Source organism: Chelon labrosus (genome assembly GCF_963514085.1).
Source record: "Chelon labrosus genome assembly, chromosome: 2".
NCBI lineage: Eukaryota > Metazoa > Chordata > Actinopteri > Mugiliformes > Mugilidae > Chelon > Chelon labrosus.
The window spans coordinates 25,598,934-25,625,602 of NC_140338.1; the positions used below are offsets into that span (position 1 = coordinate 25,598,934).

Sequence of the window (26,669 nt, forward strand, 5' to 3'; positions counted from 1 at the left end):
AACTGGAAATGGGAGAAAAAAAATAATATTTTGAAGTGACATTGAAGAACTAGATAGAATAACAGGCTTTTGAAGTGTCGGACCTCTCCTTGGACAGTAATTCTGATATCTGGTTATTTAACACCCCTTACTCCCCAGACTTAGTTCCATTGAAGTCGGTTTGGGAGTCGGCCTCCCCCTCCGTGGCATCCTCAACCACCCTTCGGCCTCCGCCAATACGTCGAGGTGCGGGGGTAAAGGATGGCTCGTTTCCACGCCTAAAAGATGTACACAAGACACAGATACAAACACGAAAACACATCGACACAGTGAGAGGGTGTGATGGTTTGTGTGTTGGTTAAGGCTAGTTTACAAACCAGTCAGGTGTTGCACACTACAAGGCTGACTGATGAAATTGTGCTTTGGTTACGGGTCAAGCGCGCTGGGTTATCTTTGTAACTCATTTAACTCCCTTCTCAGGAAAATGAGTTTGGTTTATGGCAGTTAAACCAAGCACTGAGAAAAAGATGGCTGACAAGAAATGGGCAGAATGATAATAATGAGAGTGCAGCTTTACTTTTTCAATCAAATCACAAATGGTAGCTCATGAACCATATTTCTCTCAGTTAGGCTCAATGACAGAAATGAGAGCAATAAGAGTGTGCACGGGGAATGAAAAGTTATGTTAAATTAATGAGAAATGGTGATGGGGTAACTTTTGGACGCAGAGGTACCTGCTGTGTTACTCCTTGGGTTCAGGGTTGCCTCTGGAATAGAGATGGACATGATTGTTTTGCTTGCGCTCAGTAAATCTAACTAAAAAATCATCAGTTAAAGCTGAGTTGCTTTATTTCGTTTCAAAATGTATGAATTGTTGTTTACTCATAACAGACTTCTTTTTGTGGAATCTGTGTCCTGTTGTGGTGCAGAAATAGAAGAATAACAATCGGAGCAAAAAAAAACATCCATCCAGCTGCCCATGAAGGAAAACTCTGTCACACGTTGTCCTACCTGAGTTTGCTCTTGAGAGAGTTGACCTCGCGGCTCAGTGAGTCACTGGCCTCAGTGGCTTCATCCAGCTCCCGCTGCAGCTTTCTGCGGGCGGCTGTAGCGCGCTGAGACTCCTCCTCTGACTCCTCTAGCTGCCGCTTCAGCTGCTTCATGCGAGTATTCGCCTTGTCCGCCTGGCAGGTGAATATAAGAAACACAAAACAAACCATACCATCAAAACTGCTCATACGGCATGTTCTTTTGTGGACTGTGGTGGATGCATTTCATTTTACCTGGTCTTTGTACTGCTCTGCCTGTTTTCTTTCGTCTTCAACCTGTATTATCAGGTCCTTCAGCTTCTTGTCCTTCTGCCGCAAACTCTTGGCAGATGCCTGCTTATCCCTGAAACAAGAAGGACAAGAGTTCAAAGTGACTAAACAAGTAAAACTGATATCAATTTATCAAAAACTTGATACATGAAACCCAAAACAAGTGCTGTAAAGAAGTGTTTAGTGTTTTACAATAAGTCAAGAATAATCGGGACATGTAAATGAGTTCCTTCACAAGGTCTGTGTGTTCATTTGTCCCTGACCTGTTCTCCTGCTCCAGCTGCTCCTCCAGCTGAGCCACTTTAGCCTCCAAGGCAGTGATGGAGGACTTGAACTTTGACTTGACCTGGTTCTCCATCTCCTGGAGCTTGGCCTTCAGATCCTTGTTCTGGCGCTCCATCTGCTGCCGAGCGCTCTCGTTCTTCTGGGAGGTGGTGCGCTCTGCCTGCAGCTCACTGTTCAGCTGATCCACCTGGGGATGAAATGCGTGCAAAGAAAGGGATGAGGCGTCTGAAGGTTTATTTCACTACTTCACGACTCGGGTAGCTGCTGCAGTCTTGTCACCTGCTGTGTGCTCTTCCTCAGCCTATCATTGAGGATCTCCATGTTGCCCTGCTCCTCCTCCAGCTCCTCCTCCAGCTGGCTGATCTTAGCTTCCAGGCGACGCTTCTCATCTGCCAAGGCTGACCTGAGCACGAGGACCGCAGCAAAAAACATTATCATTTGTTTCGGGGTTTTTTTCGTTCACTTTCCACACAAAACGGTAATATGAATTCTCCACCCACTTTCCAGATGAGTTGCTCGCCAGCTCGTCAGACAGCTCGTCTCTTTCGGCCTCCGCCTGCTTCCGTGCTCTCTCAGCTGCAGCCATTTCCTAGAAAGAGATTAGAGATGCATCAATTATTTCAAACCTCTGCCCTCGGACAAGTCGTTGCCTCGTTAGGAATCTGCAGTGTTACCTCCTGCAGCTGCATGAGCTCGGCCTCAAGACTCTTGGCCTTTCTCTCACTCTCCTTCGCGGTGGTCAGCACCTCCTCCCGGGCAGCATGGGCATCTTCCAGCTCTCTCTGGAAGTCCTTCATCTGGCCCTGGAGGGAGGAAGAGAAACAGAAATACAGACAGGGGAGACATCAGGAAGTGATTTATTTACCAAGAATATTTACACTTCTTAGGCTGTAGCTTTGGTCTCATGGTTTATATAGTGTTGTGTTCCAGAGCTTCTTAGACACATCCTACTTCATTTATGAAGCTACGGCACATTCCTCTTAAAGTCATATTTAAGAAACTTTGGAAACATTGCTTGATGATAATGCGCATCTTTTCATGATGTATTTAATTTTGTCTTTTATATGTTGTAAAGAAACTCAAACTGGATATTTTGTTGTATAAACATGTTCTTTTTCCAGTAATAGTGAGGCTCATGCTGAAAATTACAAAAGAAAACCCTTAACCAAAAAATAAGACAGAGTGCGGTATTTTCGTCTGTGCTGCTCCATCCCTTCACCCTCACCTGGATCTTGCGGAGCTGCTTGATGGCCTCATCTCTTCCCTTGTTGGATGTCTCAATCTGTGACTCCAGATCTTTCATGTCAGTCTCCAACTTCTTCTTGGCTGCTGTTGCCACGGCTCTCTGTTTCCGTTCATCTTCCAACTCTGTCTCCAACTCTCGAACCTGCAGTCAGTGTCCATCATTGTCAAGATTACCGACGCAGCTTCGATGACATTCTCTGACTGAAGAATCGAATCTTATTCTTCTGACACAGTTATAACAGTTTTCATGCCTCTTTACCTGTTTGACAAGCTGCCTCTTCTTCTCCTCTCCCATTTCATCTCGTCCTTGGAGGTCCCTGTCAAACTGGGCCTTCAGGGCCTGCATGTTGACCTCCAGACGCAGCTTGCCATCCTCAGCCGCCTGCAGCTCGTCCTCCAGCTCCTCCAGCTGGGTCTTCATCTCCTCCACCTGGGCCTCCAAGCCTCGTTTGGACTTCTCCAACTCGTGGACCTTATTAATATATTTTAAATTAACTAGAAGGCTCTATTGACTGTAGAAACTTATATGAATGAAACAATGGACTCTAAAAATCAGTGTGTGACTGACTGCGTAATGTCTCAGCACTTACATTTTTTCCCACATCATCCTTGGAGCTGATCAGGTCCTCCATCTCCATCTTCAAGGCCTTGTTGGCTCTCTCCAGCTCCTCTCTGGAATCCTGTGCCTCTTCCAGAGCCCTTGCCAGGGACAGAGCCCTGGTCTCCTTCTCTCTAGCCTCAGCTTCAGCACGGTCTCTCTCGTCTGCAAATTTACTGGAGATACTCTTCTCCTCAGCCAGCATCTAGAGAACAGAGAGGACATATAACCATAGATTAACGGATTTTATGTACGTAACCACTGATTCTGAAAAGTCAAAACCTGATTTATTAACTGACCTGGTCAAACTTCTTCTGCTTCTTCTCCAGGTTTGACACAACCTGCCTCTGGTTGTCCAGGTCCATCAGCGTGTCCTCCAGCTCCTGCTGTAGGCGGTTTTTGGTCTTCTCCAACTTGTCGTACGCTCCGGCCTTCTCTTCAAACTGAGTGTTGGCTGACTCCAAATCTCTCTGCAGACGTTTCTTCCCTTCTTCCAACACCTCAATGTTTCCTGACAGTTCCTCCATCTTCTTCTTTGAGTCTGATAGCTGTACACAGACCAAGTCACTCGTCATAAAAGAGGAACCTTATGCTACTTAGCAGGTTATTTTAATTGTTACATGTCACGACCTCTAACCTGGATAGTGAGGGTGGACACATGTCTCTCCACCAATCTCTTGGCCTCGGTCTCCTCTTCTAGCTGCTCCTGCAAGCTGTTTTTGTCGTCTTCTGCTTGCCGCAGCTTTGTAGAGAACTGCAGTTTCTGGCGTGTCTCTTCAGCCAGCAGCTCCTACAGCAGCACACCAGGTCAGTGGTCAGTGCTTTGTTTTTGTCTCCATGTCATGAAGCATTATTAATGACATGGGGAATTGTCGCAGGAAAGGTTACATGTGGACTGTATTGAACTGTACATATCTATATTTAAACTTGTCCCCCAGTTACCTGTGTGTCTTGGAGTTGGGAGGAAAGACTGGAAACATCTTTGCTCAGTTTGATGTTCTTTCCCTCTGCTTCATTCAGTAGGTTTGTCACACTCTCCAGTTCAATCTGTACGAAGATAAACATGAGACATGTCTCTGGGACTTTAACTTGTAGAATGTACAGTATGTGTAGTTTTTTGATTTTATTTAAGTGGAGTAAAAATGTAACTATTGAAAATGACTTACAGTAATCTTGGAGCAGCGCTCGCCGAGCTCCGCCTTCTGCTTCTCGCTCTCGCCGTAGCGCGACTGCAGATCTGCCACCTGACCTTCCAACTTCTTCCTCTTGTGCTCCCCGTCTTGCTTGGCCTGGGTCAGTGAGCGCACCTCCATAGTTAATTCTGATGTTTCCTTCTCCAGAGCTTGTTTAGCCTTCTCCAGGTTTGACTTCACCTGAGCAGAGGAAGGACAGAAACATATCAACATACTGCAAATAACATTTTTATTTATTTACTTTATTCATTATTTAACTATAAACTCCTGCATCTTTAGAACATTATCAGCTAATGCAAGCCTACTCGTTTTGACTGCTCCAGCTGCTCGGTGAGCTCCTCCACAGCCTGGGTGTGTTTCTGTCTCATCTCTTGTATCTGGGACTCATGACTGCGGTTCTCATCCTCTATGGCCCTCTTCAGCAGGTTCACCTCCTGCTCACGTTTGGCTCTGCAGAAAGATAGATGGATGATGCAAATATTTTTACAAATATGGTAATGACCACTGCCTTACTTAAATTAGTAAGATCTCAAATTATCATAGAACAGCACACTATTTACTCGGCTGGTTTCTTGGTCATCAAATAAAATAAAATTACACATAAAGCTAAATAATAAGAACAAGCTTTTCAAAATGTCTACAATACAGTACATACATTATGAGGATGGTATTACCGACCTGAGTTCCTGCTGGGTGGCAGTGGTGTCCAGGGTGTCTTCTAGCTCAGACTTGAGGGCCTCCAGCTCCTCTCCGAGGTCCCGTTTAATCTTCTCTGCCTTGTTCCTGGCAGCTCGCTCGGAGTCGAGGTCCTCTTGCAGGTCGGAGATGTGTCCCTCCAGTTCTCTGATCTTCTTTAGAGCATTGTTCTTCTGGGCCGTCTCATCCTCTAACCTAAGAGGAAGGAAGTGCATTCATGGCACAAGTTAACTTGATAAAAATAAAAGAAATAGCTGTAGTTGATTTGAGACTATAATGAGTTACTTTGCTGTAACAAAAAATTACTTTAGCAAGAGATAAGAAAACAAAAATAATAATACCACAAAATGGAATGGACACCAGGGATAAAATATAAACAAATTAACAATAACAAAACAGTCACACTACTTAGAATTTGACTTTACCTGGCCAAGGCATTCTGTAACTCCTCCTCCTTTTTGGCAAGCTGAGCTTTGAGGTCAGCGATCTGGGATTGCAGGTCGGCTATCTGCTCTTGCAGATCATTCGACTCTGCCTCCAACTTGCGCTTAGCCTTGTCTAATTCCTGGCGACCCTTTTCTTCTTTCTTCAAGCGGACTAATAGAAAAGTGGGATATCACTCACTGATCTTAATCACAAATCTACGATTGTGACATTAATCATGGTTTGTAGGAATGCTGAAAGATGATTACCTTCCAATTCAGAGATCATGGACTCATGTTTATTCTTGAGCTTGGTGAGGTTTTTTGATTTCTCCTCTTCCTCTGCTAAGTTGGCACTGAAGTCTGCAATTCTCTCCTCCATCAGCTTCCGCTCCTAGAAAGCATGAAGCAGGTCATGTAAAATTGAATCTCTATTTTAGTGAACGACTCATCAATATTAAGGCATGCCTGTTATCCAATACTTACCTTCAACAGCTTGTTGTTCTGGTCCTCCATTACCAGAATGTCATCCTCCAGCTTTTTAACCTTCCCCTCGCAGGTAACCTTCTCCAGCTGCAACTTTTGACGAGCATCCTCCTCCTCTTCCAAGTGTTCCTCCAATTCCTACATTAAAAAAGAACAAACCATCACTTTCAGCAGAAACTATAGAAAGCTAAACATGAATAAAAAGCTGCAAACATTAGTCTAATAAATAAATCAAAAGTGCAGACCTGCATCTGCTGTTGCATCTTCTTTTTGTCCACCAGCAGTCCCTGAGCACGTTCTTCCTCTTCATCCAGCCTGGCCTCCATTTCATGGAGGATCTCCTCCAACTCCTGTTTCTTAGCTGCCAGACGAACCCTCATCTCTTCAGCTTCAGCATACAGCTCTGTCTCTGCCTGAAGCTGCTCCTGCAGTGCGTTCCTCTCCTCCAAGACCTGAAGTATACATACAAAAGAGATTGAGAAAGAGTTTCATTAGCAGCAGACTCCTGGTCAACTGCTAACAATAGCTTATTCTTAAAGGCTTGTTTTTAATTACAATATTTAATCAATACTGAAAAGAAAAATGGATAAAATGGCATATGGAGGTTTAGCAATGAGTTTATGTCACAGTTGCCCATTTAATCACTTACCGTTGTGTGTTTCAATGTGATTTCTTTTAGCTCAGACTCAAACTTTACAGCAACTTCTTTGGCTCTCGTCAGCTCTTCCTCCTTTAGAGTCATCTCCTCCTCCTGTCGGGTCACTTGCAGCAGAGGCTTGACCTGTGGTTCAGAAGGGTAGGCACAGTCTAACTCTAAGTATCTGATGTATTCATTCCATGACAAAAAAGCCTAAAATGCATGGTTGCAATGTGATTTTGTCAACATGGGTAGCTGACCTTTGTGAAGAGCCTCCACCACTGCCAGTTCCTGAGTTTGAGGTAGGCAGCACAGTTCCTCTGTATCACTTTCATGGCTGTCAGCTGCTGTTGCCTCTTGGCAAAGGCCCTTTAAAAGTTTCACAGAAAAACCATTATATGATGTGTGATATAGTGAAATATGCACAGTCTTGTAATTTATGTTGCTAAAAACAGCTAGAATAAAAATTATAGTTCTGAAATCCTCCCTCTGCTGTTAAAGAAATACGACCATGATAATACATAAAAGGCTGGATCTGCTGAAATTGTAAGGAGTAGAATACACCAGAGACAGCTCCATTTATTAGAGGGTGAAGTGTGAGGTGGCCTGCATATTCATACTTTCTGGCCAGGAAGCCTCTAGCCCGGGCCTGGAAAGCGATGATGACCACAGTGATCTTCATGTCTCTCTCCTCCTCCAGCTGGGCAAGCACTCCTGTACGGAAGAAGATTTTACTCTGTCCAATCCTGTACAGGTTGGGGTCCAAGTCCAGATGCTTGATCTACACAGACAGGAGATCAGTGAAAAATGTGAGGGGCTGACTGCTCACAAAGGATACACCTACTGTCAGTGAGCACAAAATACAGTGACTGCAGTAATGTAAATTTTTACAAACATGTATGGGACTTCTGGACTCACCATGATGCAGCAGGCTTGTTTGCCGTCCATGAAACCTTTGGGAATAGCACTAGCAGCCAAGATTTCGTAACTGTGAATAGACATCAAGATGTCACATTTAATATAGAGAGTGATTTTTACAGAAATATTATAACCTGGATATGAAACATGATGCACCTTGTGCAAGACTCACCGCTGACGGAATTCCTGGAAGACGATTCGGTTGGGGAAACCTTGTCGACAGATTCTGATTCCCTCCAACACACCATTACACCTCAGCTGCTCCAGGACCAGGTGAGCATCCAGCTTCCCTGCCTGAGTAGAACACATTACTGCTTCAACGACAGCTGCTTTCAGGTCAATAGGCATGATTAGTCAAATATGAATAGTAACTGCAACACATTTTACAGGGAGCCACTAGCCACTTAAAGAGACAGTAGTATTTATTTTCTTTACCCTCTTCTCGTGGTTGGGGATGATGCATCTGACGAAGTTGGGCTGTGTGTTGTGCAGCGTGGTCATGAGTTTTGCCAGAGACTCCTTGTAGAGTTGCCCCACTGTGCGGAACATTCCCTTCTTCGTCTTTGAGCCACTTGGCATGTCCGTCATTTTGGCTAATGTGTCAAGGCCCACAACTCTGTCCGCTGAAATACACACCACACAAAACAAAGTCCACAATCAAAATATACAATCATTCACCTTTTATTTGTAGATAAATAACTCAAGCTGAATGTAGAGGCAATGTATGTGTTGCTCTCAGTTCTGTCGGATTTGTAGCAGCATGCATTAACCAGTGTTTATCAGCTAAGACACATGTCTCACCATCTTTCCACAGTTCTTGTACAAACTGGCTGGAGGAGTTGCTGAGCAGTGCTGTGACGTTGTCATTTAGAGGGTCCATGTTCTTTGTCAGCCAAGCTGTGGCGTTATAATCTACCTAAAAACAATGTGTTGTGATATTATGTGAGCTTTAATGAAACACACTTTTATAAAATGTCAATAATCGGAACAGTACACATTACACCCCCTCATACTCACCTTTCCAGCATAGTGAAGAACGGAGAACTCGGTTTTGTCTTTAAGCTGTTTAGGTTTGGCAAATTTCATATGGCTTCCTTGGGTGTTCACGAGTTTCTCCACAAAGGACACATCGGTAGCTTTAGGGAACCAGCACTCTTCATCCAGAAGGGCCAGGATGCCTGGAGGATTGTTCTGCAGGGAATATGCAACTAAGTTTGACCAACAGGTAAGACATATCATACTTAATCACAAAATAAATATTCTTGCTAGGTCGGAGAACTTATTTAGCTTGAGCGCAGTGGATTTAACTGACAATGCAATTTTTAAAAAATTTTTTTTTTACTCATTACATACCGGCCTTTCAATGAGCTCAATGGTGGGCTGCAGGTCAAGACCGAAGTCGATGAAGTTCCACTCGATGCCCTCCCTCTGGTACTCCTCTTGCTCCAGGATGAACATGGTGTGGTTGAAGAGCTGTTGTAGCTTCTCGTTAGTGTAGTTGATACACAACTGCTCAAAGGAGTTGTCCTACAAGAACCAGAAGACAGAAGACACAGCTGAAGACACGTACGACATGCACGATCTTCTGTGTAATTTTTTAAGTGTTTATCTTGTCACATTTCATACTATACATGTAACAGCTGATTGCTTTCTGACTGGACTGGGATCAACGTGTCTATACCTCAAAGATCTCAAAGCCAGCAATGTCGAGGATTCCGAGGAAGGAGGCTCCCTGGCGTTTGGTCTTGTCAAGGGCTTTGTTTACTCGGGCAAGGATCCAGCGGAAGAGTCGCTCAAACACAGCTTTAGCCAAAGCCTCAATTGCAAAGTCAGCCTAACAAATACCAATGCAGAGAAAATGAGAGATCAGATTGCAGTTTGGATTTAAACACGTATTAAAAGTGTTCTTACGCAGATCTTATTATTTTACTAGATCTTGACTGTAGTTATTTGGATACTTTCACATAATAGTTGTAGTACCTGCTCTTTGGTCTGTGCCTTCTGCACCACTTCCCTGCCCACTTTGATTCGAGGGGTGAGGATGGCTCTGGTAAAATCTGTCACATTAATGCCCTGCAGGTGACACACCTTCTGGGCCGCTAGAAAGGGAGAAGGAATAGAGATTATATGTCGTTCTTTTTTCTTTCAAAATAGTTATAGAGGATGTTAAATTGTCCAGTTGGTAAAATTGGATCACAACATGTTAATGGACTTTCTAGAATGAAGAAGTTCTGCTGTCTCACCAGTGTTATCTGGCATGGTGGCCTGCTCCTGGTTCCTCTCTTTCTTGAACTCAATGTTTCCCAGTTGCATGACTGTGGAGCAAACCTTCAGGATATCTGCAAAAGAAAACTCAGATACTTAGCTTAACTTAACTAAATAACAGAATAAATGTACAGATTAAAAATTTACAGTGCAATAGTAACTGAGGTAACTGAATTTGTTACAGTTCACCTGCAACGATGAAACCTGATGTAGTAGTAAGTAAGTAACAGTAAAATGTGACAGCAGGCTAGACCCATCTGAGCCAAGCTAAGAATGAGATCTCATCAAATTTATCACAGATACCAGCTCTCTCCTCGTCTGTGAAGCCCATGATGGTCATGGCCTCCATGGTCTCGTCATACATCTCGTCGTCTTGCTGGCCAGGGAGCTGAACGTGACCAGAACTCAGGAAGCGGTAATTATTGAAGGACTCCAGAAGAAGATCATCTGAAAGTAAAACACAACGGGTTAAGCGTTAGTGATTCATCAGCATTGTTCGTTCTTTTCTCTGTTTTCTGAATGAGTAATGATTTGTGATTGATTTCTTATTGATTTAAGTTGATGCTGCTGAAAAAAACATGACTCATCATGATCGCCATCAAACAGGAGGACTTTTTTACAGCTCTAGTTTGATCACTGCGATTTACCATCAGTTGTTGGATTATATAATTGGATTATAAATTTCTGAGAAATGTCTGCAAGCTTGTGACCTTAAAAAGGAGTTTTTCAAATTCTACTGGATAGACTAAAATATGCATAACAGTCAATTGAAACTAAAACCGACTTCATTCTTCTTCTCAAGCTTGGATTTGGAATAAACTATATACTGTCAACAATATATACATTCTGTATATTATCAATAAAGCCCTGTTATCTGTTGAGCATCAATATTACCGATATATTGTAAAACAGAAAAGACATAAATTGAAGTTTCCAAAGATTGTTTGTAGGTGGTGTTAAAAAAAAAGCTAATACATATTTCAGATTTTTATCATCTTACCACGCAGTTTGTCTTTGGCGCCAGAAATCATGTAGTAGAAGATGTGAAAAGCTCTTTCTGTCTTTGCCTGTCTGATACAGCGAGACTTCTCCAGCAGGTCTGAAAGCAGTCAGCTGTTAAAGAATACAAATGAGGTTTTTGCCCAGGAAGGTTTAGTATGAAGGCCTAAATGATACCAGTCTGGCTTACATATCTAAAAACCACAACTTCTGTGAGGAATGATGGTTCATAGGGATATATGTACAAGATATTCTTCTATGCGGGCCTTGAACTGAAGAGTTTCTGGCCACTAATGGGTCATAAGTGTACAACTGCAATATCAGGAAATTCTTTTTTAATCGCAGGTGACTATCTGGTTGTAAACACACCCTAGTCATGTGAGTTTCAAGTGTGAACCACACAGTTGTTCCTAATACAAATATAAACCAGTCATTTAGAACAGAAGAAGTCACTTTTATAATGTTGAAAGGTCTTCACTAAAACACAAACAAGTCCAGTTGCCTTCAGGGGAAGGTGAAACTTCAACAGTCAGACAACTATATTTGTCGGCGTAAGCACAGAAACATAATTGGTTCGGAAATAGGATACAAGTCTCAATGTTGGCTCCAACAATGTAGCCAGTCACATCAAAGTTGATACGGATGAATTTTCCCTGTGAGAGAGCAATAAGGACAGAGTGGTGTGATTAACAACAAAATATAAGCACACAAAATATAAATTAGTAATGTTACTGATTACTTCAGTGACTGGAGGTGCAGTAGGCCATTAAAGAATAGCACCCAACCAGGAAACATATCATCAAAATATCCAAACTCACAAATCTGGAGGAGTTGTCATTTTTGATGGTCTTAGCATTTCCAAAGGCCTCCAGGATGGGGTTGGCCTGCAGGAGCTGCTTCTCCAGCTCCCCCTAGTGGCAACAGCAATACACAGAAATAACAGCCATAAGCATGGTTTAGTTGCTTGCCATAAATGCTGTAGGTGTAGATGTGTTTGGTGGTGATGGATTGGTGATGGGTCGGTATCAATTAGGGTAGATTTACAAGAATAATATAATATGATGACTGACAGGAGGGAAACAGATATTAGATGAAGAACATATCTGGCTGCTCCTCAATATCCTGACAAGTAAATCTGTAGCAAGCTAGGAAGATAATATAGCCATTGTACAATATATTCCATAATACAGACATTTGATCTAAAGATCAGCTTTGAGAAAAACTGATCTTAAAATAAGGAGAAGATGCTGTCAACAGGGAAACAGAGCAGGAGAAAGAGGAGTGGAGTTATGTTGGGTTGGAGAAGGCTTCCAAATACTGTTACCAGCACAAAACCTTTGATGAATCCCGACAGAATCTTTGCATTCAGTGTGTCGGCAAGTTAAAATGATTCAAAAACAGGCTTCTGGAGATGCGATATGCTTCCAGCGTGACTGCAGAGCCAATGAACCCGAGGGTGGAGCTGGGAGATGGTCGGTAAATGAGGCAGACACCCTGTCGCTCTCTATCCAGCTAATCCATCTGATCAAAGTGGTCTGTCTTAGCCTGCACACGGGTCAGGTGTTGTGGACCCCTATCTAAACTCTCTTGCTTAAAAACACCTCCTGTAGCCCCTTTGTAAGCGAGATAAAGCCATGAAGAGGAGAAGAGCACGACTTGGGTTAACGCTGTGACTAAACATGGTTAATGGAACGACGGACATGTGAATTCAGTTACAAAATATGTGCTCGACCGATGGTCATACTAAGGATGATGCATTTAAAAAAGTATATAAGACGGTTTCTGCCACTGGATAAAAAAATTCAGACAATACCTCATTTTTCTGAAAGAGTGAATTTTAATTTTGGCCATTGTCTGTCATTATCATTAGTCTTGTTGCAATGAAAATATGCATTCATATTTTTGTTTTATTGTCTTATGTTGTCTTGTTGCGAAGACTACTTAGGAAAAACAGGAAGATACAGACCCGCTGACGAGGTGCAGTTCAGAGTTGGCAAAGCAGAGAGGAGGATCCTGTTTATTTAAGTCACTGGAGGAAAAAAGGAGAGAAAAGCAAAAGGAGAAACAGAGCAGAGCAAGATGGCAGGAAAGAGAAAGTTACAGCTGATGGGAAGGATTGTTCCTCGAGACACTGTTTAAACAGAAACACATAAGAAGACAGAGGAGCAGCAGGAGTCAAAGAAACGCCTGAGGAGGAGAGGCGGAAAAAAGAGATCAACTCGATGCTATTTCTGTTTATGCAACGTCCGTGGGAGCGTTGAGGTCCAACTGAGGACAGTGCTAAGTACTTCCTCTGGGGCAAAGACCCGTGGGTGTGCAGGGTCAATGTCAAAGGGTGGCACACTTTGTCCGACAAATTAGTCTTTCTAATACATACCCGAAAACCAGATCAACACCATCAACTCGAATTCTGTCTGAAGTGTTTGGCAAGAGATTTTAATAAAGGCTTAGAGCACAGTCAGGTCAATATAGTCTCTTGAGATTGGGTGTTTTCAGAATAAGACAGGACAACCAGCGGCCATGTCAGGGGAACTGGCAGTTACCGTATGAAGATGAGGAGGAGTGGAGGGAAGGGAGGGGAAGAGGGGGGAGGTCGGTGTTTGATAGACAGGAGATGGGCATGCTCACACTGTGCTTGTTGATCTGTGACAGACCCTTTCACTGCCGCAGAGGATATGAATCTCTGCTGGCAGTGAAAAGGTGTATATAAAAGAATGATGACGCCAAACTCAACATGATAAACCAGTTCAGGAGGAGGCAAAATTGAACGGTTTGAAAAGTGACTGCAAGTCAATACTCTAATGATGATCATGCAGTCTACATAGGCTCTGGTTGAAGACGAGAGTTAGGGTAAACACCATCTAACTAAACAACATCATGATTTGACATCTTGACTGTAGGTGTAAGAGAAATTTAACAAGAAAAAAAGTCTTTGGGTAACTCAGTGACACTATCTTCATGCACTTTTCTAACCTAAGGAAAGGACACGCACAAACACCACACAAAAATCACTCCAGGCATTCCCCTTTACTCACGTAGGCAAACTGTGATCCTGCTTGTTGCTATTTGGAGGAAACGGCAATATACAGAATTAAACTGGGAAGCTTCCTACATTTGTTTAAGAGTGAGGGGAACTGGTTGCCAGATCCTAACTCACATGATCTCTTCACACAAATACTTACAGCACCGGTGTCCTTTTTGCCTTTATGTGAGGAGGCCACAACAGCCAGATACTGAATGACCTTCTTGGTGTTCTCCGTCTTCCCGGCACCAGACTCTCCACTGGAGAGGAAAAAGTGACAGTTGGATTAAAAGTTACAGAGGAGGGACAGTGGAGAACATCAAGATAAGCAGCACTAACAGCTTCTCTGTTCCCTGTTCAACAACTCAGTTTAATTATAATGGACACCCATGTGCAGCAGAGATAACTGCACCAAAGAATGACACAAAGCATAATGTTATTATTCACTTACTAAATACTAATATATTCATAATCCGTGCACATTAAGGAGAAATTTGGGATTCTTTAAGAAGCTTAGTTTAGCTTGGAGAAGGAGGGGCATATTATATTCAACAAAGGTTGTAACCATTAGACCAGAGCTAGGCTAGTTGTTCACATAAACTTTAGTCTGTGTGCAAAGCTGAACTAAATGAAGCTTAGGTGCAAGTTCAGTGAGGGAAATCAGTTTTCTCATGCTCTGGATCCATTGCTCTATAGCAAGTAGGATCACTTCCCTCTGCTTTATTCTCTTTGTCACAATCTCCTACTTTCATCTGGGAATTTGCTCTATTATGTTCGCAAGCTTTGCTACTGCAATGCATTTAGTTTTTTCTTCCTCATTAAACTGGCACCTGTCTATAGCTTCATATTTACTATTGGGACATGAGAGGTGTATCATCTCATCAATAATTTCCCCCAAAAAAATCCTGAAATATTATTTTATTGCTTTAAATAAATGGCTGCCATCAACTAGCAACTTGACATTTCAGGCAACAGAATCAGTATATATACACAAATCTCCTCTTATAGCTGTTAGATTAAATTATTAGGTGTTATGCAATAGAGAGCATCCAGCTAGTCTGAAATCTAAACTACCTTTTAAAGGCAGTTCATAGCTGAAATGTTTTTAAACAGAAGCAAGAACACAAAATGATCTTGGATGCTCGAAGACAAAGTTGAATGATCCCAGAGCCATCAGCCAACACACAGATACATGCTCAGCGATGGGTCCATAAAAGGCATGGGATGCTCTGTGTGTTAGGGCTTGGCAGCTCTTGTTCAGGTCTGGTAAGGACGTTTGACATCAACGATCCTAACGCAGGCAGTCGCACGTGCAGAATAAATTGTGATGGGAGTTTCTTTTCTCCAGATGGTTTATCAAACTGTCTCATCCTGCACATCCTGCACATCTACTGTCAGTACATTTCACTTAAGATCATTTGAAATGATATAAAGGATTACACTTTATTTCATCATATCGTTAATATTTAGAGGAACTATAATATTTTGCTGCAACTGTTGAAAAATTCTAATCTTTCTGTGAATTCTGCAATGGGATATCAGGAGGCAATGTTTTTTAATAGGATTATAAAGCAACATGACAACCCAAGCAGTGCACAGTCTTCTGAGGAAAATGTCTGCAGTTCACGGGGAAAATTTACAGCCACTCCTTAATCAATGTAAGAAATACATTTCAAACCTTCAGTGGAGTTAGAAAATGATGCAAGGAACATAATCACCATTAGGATCACCATAATACATGCAGTGGTGCTATGGGGCACAATCATTAAAAAAAACTACTATTGCAAAGGAATTCATTTTGTAAAACTACTTCTTTTCGCCATGCACAATGGAAGGGGGTGAAGTATTGATAGAAATCCCGACTCTGAGCTATAACGTAGCATAGTGACAGGACATTAAAACAACCTTGGCGTCAGCTTGACCACCATGTATTTCTGACAGGCGCTTTGTTGGCCTTCTAATCAGTCGGCCGACCAGCAGCCAGAGGGCTCCTACCCTTATGTTACTGTTGCAACATGCCGAAAACGTGTCTAGTCGAGAGGTAACGTAGAAGTGAGACAACTAACATTAGCAACCATGCTAAACCATGCTAACGCTGGCAGACATTGGAATTTTTTTTTCAACAGTTTTCAGTTTTTATGTATGGTATATTCTCCACTGTACCACTGTACTGTACTTGTTGGCTGTACATTCATTCATTTTTTTTTGAAGAACACCAATTACGAGCTCCAATGCTAAATCTACAGGTCTAACCCACAGACTGTATAAATATAGAATAAAATACAGCCTATGGTGTAACCTAGCAACAACATACATACGAACACACATGTACATTGACACACGCAGTGGAAAAATGAAAAGAATGCCATTCCATGTACACACACGCGCACACACACACACTGTGAATGTTTTTCCCATTTATGGCTTTAAAGTCATGCCGTGGTTCAAAAATGTTGCATGACTGTTTGGAGCTGGTGTCCCAAAAGAATGCTTAACTTCCACAGCTCTATGACTTTAAACAGATTTTAAATAATGCTTTATGTAAATGTGTCACATCAGAAGCAAACAGGCAGCTTGAATCCCCAAATTAACTATTAAATGGCCCCCACACAGACTGGGATAAAAACACCCAAGCTTTTTCCAGTCTCCCGCTGATAAAGAAGCTTAATAGTTGAGGAAACGGTTCGATGCGATCAAAGAAATTGCTGCATCCTGGTTTCTGTAAATTTAGGAAAGAGGAAGAGCCTTTTCTCTCACTTCCTTTGTTGAGTACTACCGAGATACTGAGCAGCCAAAAGGTGATACTGTAATTTTATGCTACTGAGTAGAAGAACACATAAGCTAAATTTAAGGTGCACTTATTTTTCTTCTCACACTGTATTTGGTGCATCTTTACTCGTTTGATTTAATGCCCTCTCTCCTCAAAGTTATGCTTCTGCTTATGTTGGTATGCCATAGATTAAGACGGCAAGAGTATAAACAGAACCAAGCTACTAAATGTACAGTATGTGAGAGTAAAAAATAAATAGTTTGTATAGACAATACGGTAGGTGGCAGTGGCACTTGAATTAAATATGAAGCCTATTAGGTCACTAAAACTAGAAAAAAAAAAAAAATTATTTTAGCGTTTCATAAACTAAAAGTCAACTTCAAGCCAGTGCAAAGATCAGACTAACACTGCCAGAAATAAATGAGGCCGTTTGTCCCTGGATGTCCGATTGCCCAGTCAAAGTCCTCAATAATTAGTTTAAAACAAATAAACAAACAAAATGGAGCCAAAACATTTGGAGAGCTAATCTGGTTCTCCCATCAGGGTCCAGGGCACACTTCCTGACCGAGGGTCTGGGAGGCGAGTGAGGCCACAGCCCTCTGGGAGCGCTGCAAAAGCATTAATGCACATCCAGTTTGACTCCCTTTGAATGAAACGCAACTCCACGACCACATTATCTGACAAACTAAATGAAATCTTACTGGCGCTGGTGGCTGAAACTAGGTGCTTAGAGACCAGAGATCCTTTGTATGCCTCATTGTTTACACAGGCATTATGTAACTGTTCTTTCAGATATACACATCTTGCCTTCCTTGTGTCTATGTGACATTTAAGAGACAGGCTGAGTGAGTTTCGAGGTGACAGATTTTACTTACGTGCAGAGAATGGACTGGTCCTCACGATCTGTAGAAACAAGAACAGTAACAGAATGAGCTATATTACTGATATACAGAATTTGCCATGTATTACAAGCATGCAGACTGCTGTTCCTTTTATGTTTGGTGTGCACTATAGCTCTGTACACTACTGTGACACCACAAGTGGTTCCCCAGGAATGAAGATCACCTTGGTGTAGGATTTAAAACGTGACCTGTGACTGTGCGATTCGTGACGGCTCCCTCGTGCCTAAGGAAACAAGTAACTCCCACAAACACTCTGATTTTTACCCATGAAAATCAACTGTGAATGTACTGTGCAATGAGTCATTACACTGTCTCCAAAAATACTCCAGGGAGTACACACCAAGTCCATGTAAGGCTAAATTGTAACTGTACCCTTCAATACAAAGCACCCCTGAGGGAGTATGAGGCTTGGTGCTGAAAGAGAGATAACCCTGCCCTCAGTTTCTGATTGTAAAAGATCAACTGACATGTGATGCAGTCTCTACAAGCACATGACTTCTAAGAGCTCTGTTGTGAAAAAAAATGACCCAGACTGGGTGAAAAGACACAACACAGAGTACTCTCCAACAATTCCTCATCCTCAGTGAAGAGCGGTGAAATTAATCTTCAACTTGTGCCTGACTCATTTGTAAAGCTATCTTTCTGAGGACATTCACTTCTATTATATAATGCTCCTAGCTCCTTATGCTTATCTAAAACCAAAACTAAAAATTACGTCTTAACCCTCAAACAGTTCTTTTAACTGAAAGTGAGACGTGGCCAAAAGGTTCCCACTCTCTAACGTCCAGTCCTCACAAAGATAGATGTACAAGTACACACACAAGGTTACAGCCTCCTCTGAACTGTAAAGTGTCCTGGATGCCATTTCAGCGTGGACTTGAGTTTGGCTGCTGTTCCACTGGTTTCATTCCTGACACACACTCACAAAATGCAGCCTGTTCCCTCTCCGCACTTCCTAATTAAGGCAGAGAGAGAGAACGAGAGAGAGAGAGATGGAGAGGAGGTAGAGAGAGAGAAAGAAAGAGAGGAAAGAGGTAGCCTGCTTTGTGAGTTTTAGCAAAATATCCGAAAGCAACTCAAAGAGAGACTCACAGGGAAAAGACGGATTGCACTGCAAAAATAGTAAAAAATTTTCAGTGAATGTGTATCTGATTGTCTCAAAAATCTCTGCACATGTAACACTCTGCAGAGAGAAGATCAGTAATATACATCAGGGGACAGCCAACTCCCTACGGGAATTTCACATTTTTATCTCGAGGACATCAAAGGCCGGAGTACAAATTTGGAGGAATGGGCTCTCAGCCAAGATTGAAGGAAGAATGTTTTAAAGCTGAGGAGAGTTATCTGGATTTGCTGTGGTCATGCACCACTTCCATTCTTATGTGAATTGTTCACACAGCAGCACAGTGTGGGACATCCTGCATCGTAAGTCACTGTTTCATGGGAAATCCCATCAGCGTATCAACAACAACAAATCCCTGCCAGTCACAGATTAACCCTGTGGTTAAATAAAATGAGTTAAGCTTCAGTGTTAATTGAACTTTGAAGCTAATCCCTACAAATAATAAAAATGATTCGACTTCTGGGTCCATGTATGAGACAGTCCCTTCTTCCGTCCTGATGCCCAGATTAAAAACAAAAGGTAATATTTTCTGTCAAATATCCCGGGTTTTGAAGCGTGCACGTGGATGCAATAATAAAATCTGGCACATTGCACATCACGTCATTTTTAAATATTAAAATGTAGTGCCTTGTATTAGCAATGTGTTGTCCCTCTTTTACAATCTGGTCTTATTGTGATTTTAATAATAATTTCTTTCTCTTGCTGCTGGATTAATTGGTTTAACTTGCTTCCAACTTTATTAAGGCCATTTTTCTAAGGCGTGCAAGCCAAGTGGGTGGTCTGCAGGCTTCAACCTCAAGTGTCATTTCATACATCATGAGCCACATGTTTAGCAAATCAAAACACACAGTTCTTGCGCATGTACTATACACTGAAAACGGGCGTCTCTGAGTTGCAGCAGTATGGAGTCCTCCGCAGAGATGTGCTAAGGAAGGGTAACCCAAACAACCACACGCACTTGTTTACTTGTGTCACTGTGTTTACACATCATAGCCGTACGGGTAAACACTACTTTCCTGTGTACTGCTCTGGTGGAACTTAAAACCCTTCAATGTACACGTGTAGAGACAGATATATTCTTAAAGTAAGAGAGAGCATTACGCTGTGTTATCAAACACACAGTGTACATTTAATACCAAACTAAATCTGATAGTAGAGTATGTCTAGCCATAGATTAGAGCTGGATATTGTTGCATTTAGATTTATTAGACTTCTTTCTTTCTTTCTTTCTTTGATCAGTCATTTCAGGGTGCAGCCAAACTAACTAGCAATGCACATTCATGCAAAAGTTAAAGACCTATATCATAGAACAAACTGAGAAAAAGAGAGTTGGTGAGTCTTTTTTTTTTTTTTTTTTTGCTCAGATCATTCAAATCAACCTGACTGGACCACATGGGTGAACAGTTATCACCACTAGTGACTTTGACAGGCAGGAAAATTGTGGAAAATTATCTGTAATTACATAATTTATCACCCATCATATGTGTGCATACTTTAGTGAGTCATGATTAGCTGGGCTGCATTTGTTCTTGACATGACACAATCAGCACCGACAGATGAAGCGAAAAGTTTGGGAAAGCTGTTGATCTCAATGCTGTTCACTGTGTCTCAGTCAAAAGAGGAAAAAAAAAATCTTATTACATCCCTGGAGCGACTACTCTGCGTCTACAAATGTATTTTACATTTCACAAGAGCACAACCCAATCTTTGAAACCTTGTTGTTTTTCTTAAAATGTATTTGGATTCCTGTAACAACTACAACATCGGAGCTGACTGTTCTGTCTGACTATAAACTCTGTAAAGTCCTGGCCAAACATCCCATTTCATGAGAAAAAACATACAAGAAAAGTGCACTCTTGAGCTTGTTTAATCGGACCATTAAAGTCTCGTTTTTTTGCCGAAGAAAAAATCCCGATGCTGACTAAAAGAGACAATGCAATACAGTTTGAGGAGGGTTTCTGAAACAGGAAATATTTTACTGCCCTCCACCCAACTTTCAACCATCTCTCAATCCAGATGTCAACTCCTCTGAGAAAACATCCTCACGTCAACATGAAATCCAGTTGGCAAGACCCCCTAGAAATGAGAGAAACCGATTCTATGGGAAACCAGCCGCTCGGAAACTGTATCACTGCAGGGTTAGTTCAGAGCCATTTACTGTAAGCACGACTCTGGCACGGCCAATATTGTCACCTTTACGACACACTGACTCTCAAACAGGCCATACAGAACTCTTTCAGGGTCATTTAAGGTTTTCATACCTTAAAACCAGCTTACTTTGTAATGAGCTACAGCAGTCAGGCGGAGCTCTTAGATTGTTTTTGGGCTGAACAACAAAGTTCTGCATTTGAAACTATCAGCACTTTGTGGTTTTAACATGACGGAGGTAAAAGGCTGCCAGCAATCATTACTAAGCTGAAAGTGAGGCTTTTGACAGCTCACACCAAAGCTCAGCCACACCAAGCACTTAGTTCAACTTGACACAAATCATTTTAAGACATAAAGTCAACAGCTTGGTTATGTTTTTTCTTGTCTCAGTTTGTTGTCATTCATTCATTCACCCTGATCAGCTTCGTTCAATGAAAGCTACAAGCTCCCTCAGTATGCTCTGAGCAGACAGGCACTCTGGACAGATTAGATAAGATACTCATGACATAACGAGTCACACACAATTGTAGACAATTTTTCCGGTCCAAGTGTTTGGCACATATTTGCAGTGTAAGAGTAACTCACTATCAGATCATTTAAATACAAAGAACGAGGGATGAAGTAAAGTGAATGAGACATGTAGGGAAATATGAGAACTATGATCCCACCTTGCATCATGTTTCTGTAGGCGTTATCAGTGATGGAGTAGATATGAGGGGGGACTTCATGTCGTTTCTTCCCTTTGTACATGTCAATGATCTTCTCTGAGTAGATGGGCAGCATTTTGTAGGGGTTCACCACCACACAGAACAGGCCAGAGTATGTCTGAGAGCAGAGACCATGACAAAGATGAGCAACATTAGTATGAATCAAGTCCATTAAGGTTTTGTGGCAAAAATAAGCACCGGATGTAGTTTTCCACGTGTGTTTTGTGAAAGTAATTTTGTGAATATTTGACATTTTGGGGGAATACTTACATAAATAAGGCCAGAGAAGTACCTCTCGCGGAGATTGTGCAGCACAGAGGCCTCGTTCAGGCAGGTGAGTTCAGCCATGTCCTCCACCTTGCTGAACTTAGGTGGGTTCATCTTCTGGATGTCATCCTTGTTGACTGTCAGCTTCTTGGCATTATCGGCCAGCTCCACCAGCACCTCGTCGCCATGCTCCTCCTTGATACTGGCAGCCTCAAAGCCATGTTTCTCTGATGGGATCCATACCAGCTTCTTGGCCGCCCAGTCGGCCTGAGCCATGGGGCTGTTCAGGAAGTCTTTGTCAACAAAGAGGAACTTCTCGTCCTCGCTTGGGGCCTTCTTGGACATCTTGGCTTAAGGTGGAGAGCCAGCTGTTGAGGAGAAGAAAAATACTGGGTGTTAGAAAACAGTGAGCAGTAAAGGACAAAGAGATGGATGGGAGAAAGAAAGTAAGTAAGGGAGGAACTAACAATGGAAAGAGCAGTGGCAAGACTAAACAAGAGGGTTGGACACAAATGCTGGTGTAAATTTTGCAGGGGGAAGGCAACAGTTTCTGCACACTGAAACCTGCTAGTAAAACTGCTTCTTCTTTACGGTTGAGACTCAAAGAGTTAACATGCCTCATCCATCGGGAAGTTCCAGAGTGCAGCCATTCTCACAGACCTCCACCCCCTCTCGACCCTACATTTTCACACACACCACAAGGGAAACGGACAAACAATTCCCCTCCCTCCCTACTGTAGATAGAAAGATTGAGGCTGGGAAATTGATTTTAATGAACTCAGTAACAAAGACCTCTACATTCTGTCAACAGCTTTATCTGAAATAGCCCCGAGCCATTAATACTCTCTGACATCTACTCATGTTCAATCATTAAGTAATTGCTTAATTGACGACATCCATTTTTTTCCATGTCTTCCACCCTCCATCTCTCCATCTCTCTCTCTCTCTCTCTGTCTCCAGCTAGGAGGCTTCAGTCTCGTGCTGCGATGACCATATATGGGCCCCTTCTCTGGAGCAGGGCTCTTTTCTGTGGACCTAAACAGCGAGGCAAGTGAACTCCCAAACAAAGCCCATATAGGGAATAGTATGTCTCTTGCCGGCCTCGTCGTTTACTCCAAAATGATAACAGCGAGGCAGAGAGCCTGAGGGGGGCCCAGGGCTTTAACAATCATGCTTCACACGGGCCCCTAGCGGCATTCATTTTCAAATGCAACAGTGAGTGGTTTAAATTATGGTCAAGTGCCCGGGACTCAAACATGTCTGGGAGTTGTACCTTCGGTGGAATGGAAAATCTAAACAGGAATAGGTGCAGGAAATGTACATGTACTCTTTTGAAGTTTCAGTGAAAAAATACACCTTGCTAACAAATATGTCAAATATATTACAAATGATGAAACTCTAAAGGCACATAATGACGTGTCAAATTGAGAAAGATCACAGACATTAGGTAACAGACTATTACTTCAACATGCCCCTCAGCCTCTCTAAATACTAACACATTTTTTTTTTTTTAGTGGGAATTTCTAAAAAAAAAAAAAGCTATTAATAGTCCTGAGAAAGCTTACAAATGCACCCGGGGATCAACCAAACCAAACCACCCAGAAACTATAGAAACATTAACTTGCGATCGACACTTTTTATAATTGTCAAAATCTGCGACTCTGGAGGACGAATCCAGTGAACACTCCTGGGGAAACAAGGAAGGAACCAGCTGATGCTTTGATGATATCCATTTCCGTGGATAAAAGTAAACAGACTTTTCCTGACACTCCTCTCCACCATGTGCAGCCAGTCTTGATGCTCCTCTTTAACTTTTCTCACCAACCTGTCGTGATACCACTGTAATGTCCCCGCTCTCTTTTTCTGTTGCGTCAACACAGTTTGTGCTCAGCCAGTGTGTCTTGAAGACAGCTGTCTGAAGTGGGGTTGACAGGATAACAGGTTGATACGGACGGCTTTTAAAGATGGCAAGGGCTCCCGGACATCACAAGGCTCTGTTTGTCCCCATAAGCATCGTTAATTGCCACGGGATGAGAAAATCCACACACCATTGCAAGCTCACTGTTAACCGAGTCAAAGCATTATCAGACAATTCTTAATAGATTCTTCTCTGTTAATTCCTCAAACCCTTGACACCAAGAATGAGCAGAGAGATATTAATACAGAGGATAATTATTTCTCTGTCAAAAACAATAAACTAGTGGAAATGTCATCCAGGAGACTACGTGACCTTTCTATTTGTGGCTGAAAGTTGTTGACCTGCTGGGCCACCGAATGAATTTACTCATTTCCTCTCTCTCTCGTGTTTCACAAACATTCTTCCTCTTATCATCTTATTAATATGTATAATATGTATGTATGATGATTCGGAATAAAAATGATGCTTAAAAATACTTCTGGTCGGCCTTCGACTGCATGAATAACCCAGAAACTGCAGAACTATCTGTTCAAATGCATATATTGGAACCGAATAAACACTCAAACCCAAAACTTCCTACAGTGAGATGCATCAAGGTTAAAAATGAAAAGTCATCGCCTTTCAGCTTAAAGCAAGAACAATCTTTGGGTATACAGAGCTTGGAACACTATAGCTTTTTAAGAAGTCAAAGTCTGAGTAATGAAGTTAAATGTAACGTCAGCTTTTGTTTAGACTAACATTTTCTAAACAGACTACGCAGGCTTAATAAAATGAATGCAGTACCAGCAAAGTCGCAGAAATATCCAAATTAGCTGACAACAAACAGTAAATGAACACACTCAAAAGCCATCTGATGAGTTTTGTTATATGTGACAAACGTGTCTATTAACAGCCACAATGTTAAACTATCTAACATGCATGCCTGACAGGCAGCTTAATACAACCATATTTGGAAAACAGGAAACTCCGTGGTTAGATTTTGATAGATAGTCACACTTAACTCCCCCTTTCCTCCATTCTCTACTATGCTTTACTAACTGTGATATTTTTTAATGTTCAACTAAGTTTACGCTTTAATTAAAACATAAATGAAGACTCACATAACTGACAAGTAACCTACAAATTAATTAACGTACTGTTGACCTCATTTGGTTTAATTGGTTGTCAACGGATGCAAATCAGAAAGAGTAGGCCTAAGCCAACAACCCAAAGATAACAACAAATATTTTATAGCTCTAAATAAATTTCCGTTTCAGTCCTAAACTCGCTTCCCGAAAAAGAGGAAGAGGAGGGTGAGGGGGATGCGGTCTGACAGGTGCACTTCAGTAACACGTGATAAGGTAAATGTTATACTTACATAATGTGAGGAAATTTGTTTTCGGGGAAGCTCTGGATTTGGAAAGTTGGGGTTTGGAGAAGCCGGCGCTGACGAGGTACTCCAAAAGCGAACAGTCCAAATGACCCCCGTCAATTTCGCAGCCTTACCATTTAAACTGCGCACTGTCCCGCGAGGGTGGAGCTGCTGCGCGAGCTGACTCCCCCTCCCCACCCCCCTCCTCCTCTTCTTCCTCGTCCTCGTGCGGCAGCATCGTCCAGCTGCGAGCAGCATCCATTAACGGGGCAGGAGGCAGCGGACATGCGCACTGCGGACACGAGCAGGTTTAAAGAGCCTAGGGAAGGAATTGAATGAAGAGGTGCAGAATGGAGAAAAAAAAGTCAAATAAAACACTATTACTTTTTAATATTTGTCTGGAAACATAATTTACTTTAGAAGTCATAGATTATGGCTGTGTATTAAAGTCGTGAAAATGTAAATTTACTCAAGAACAGTACTACTTGATTACAAATTGAAAGTACTTTATTCTCAAGTTTATACTACTTTAAACATAACATGTATCCTATTATAATTGTTTTTTACACTTATACACTGACATATTACTAGTAATTAAATTTCCTTCCTGATGAGAACAGATGTGATTCAGTTTAAGCATCTCCATTTATTATTATTATTGTTATTATTATTATTATTATTATTATTATTATTATTATTATTGGTGTAGGATCATACATTACTCAGAGTATATAACTGGTTAAAAAAACAACTGAAAATGTATTGTAATTACGCAATAGAGACACAACCAGTGAAACCTGGAGGACATGAGCTTCCACCCCACGCCCTTCGGGTTTATAGGTTATGCAATTTGCTCCCACTCCTCATAAGGCAAACCAGCTGTCCCCAGTGGAGGAATCCCCTTTTACTGTAAGCTCTCCAGAGAATTTCCCTCCAATAGATAACTCATAATTCACATAATGAATGTGAGTTTCTGTGTGTGTGCGTGTGTGCATCCAACACGTGTCCTCTATCATTACGCACATCACATTCCACTATCGCAAACAGCCATGCCCCCTCCATCCCTCTCTCGCTCCATCCCTCCTGTTTCCAGCTTCTCTCCAATGGAACTTCCTATATAAGGACACTGTTCTATTTGGTCCAATAAATCAAGCGGCTGGTTGATAGCCGTGGCCTGTTTTGTGCCAGAAGCGCAGCACTGCAAGTGTGTATGTGTGTGTGTATGAAACCTGATGACAGACCAAAGACCAACATGGAGGATCTTCAGACTCTCTCTGGCCAGCATCAAGGAGGTGGGGTGGCATTCGTGAAGGAGGAACACGGGCTGAAAAACTCAGGAGAGACAGGATGAGAGACAAGGCAAAGGGAGGGATGAAGAATGAGACGAGGAGGAGGAGGAGAAGGGGGAGGAGGGAAAGA

At 42.1% G+C, this 26,669-nt stretch overlaps 1 protein-coding gene across 2 annotated transcripts; it reads right to left on the reverse strand.

Moving 5' to 3' along the window:
* Positions 1–123: 123 nt before the first annotated feature.
* myh11a (myosin, heavy chain 11a, smooth muscle) lies at positions 124–25,376 on the reverse strand (the record flags this gene model as incomplete). 2 transcript variants are annotated; one of them, XM_084563678.1, is made up of 42 exons in its annotated part: positions 25,257–25,376; positions 21,985–22,349; positions 21,676–21,832; positions 17,710–17,737; positions 14,225–14,324; positions 11,861–11,953; positions 11,632–11,695; positions 11,044–11,142; positions 10,347–10,490; positions 10,022–10,117; positions 9,759–9,877; positions 9,460–9,612; positions 9,132–9,305; positions 8,796–8,969; positions 8,580–8,694; positions 8,214–8,401; positions 7,951–8,072; positions 7,779–7,848; positions 7,481–7,641; positions 7,121–7,229; positions 6,873–7,004; positions 6,469–6,675; positions 6,224–6,361; positions 6,008–6,131; positions 5,741–5,912; positions 5,298–5,510; positions 4,925–5,069; positions 4,593–4,799; positions 4,369–4,473; positions 4,064–4,216; positions 3,726–3,974; positions 3,419–3,631; positions 3,088–3,300; positions 2,809–2,970; positions 2,258–2,386; positions 2,084–2,172; positions 1,863–1,986; positions 1,562–1,770; positions 1,263–1,371; positions 991–1,163; positions 714–746; positions 124–257 (listed from the first exon to the last, which is right to left on the reverse strand). In XM_084563678.1, the coding sequence occupies exons 2-41, from the start codon at positions 22,324–22,326 to the stop codon at positions 722–724; spliced, it is 5,799 nt and encodes a 1,932-aa protein (XP_084419804.1). In that variant the 5' UTR covers positions 22,327–22,349; positions 25,257–25,376. The 2 variants fall into 2 exon arrangements, with proteins under 2 accessions (XP_084419804.1, XP_084419803.1); XM_084563677.1 differs by lacking the exon at positions 714–746 and having other exon boundaries at positions 128–257.
* Positions 25,377–26,669: the final 1,293 nt, after the last annotated feature.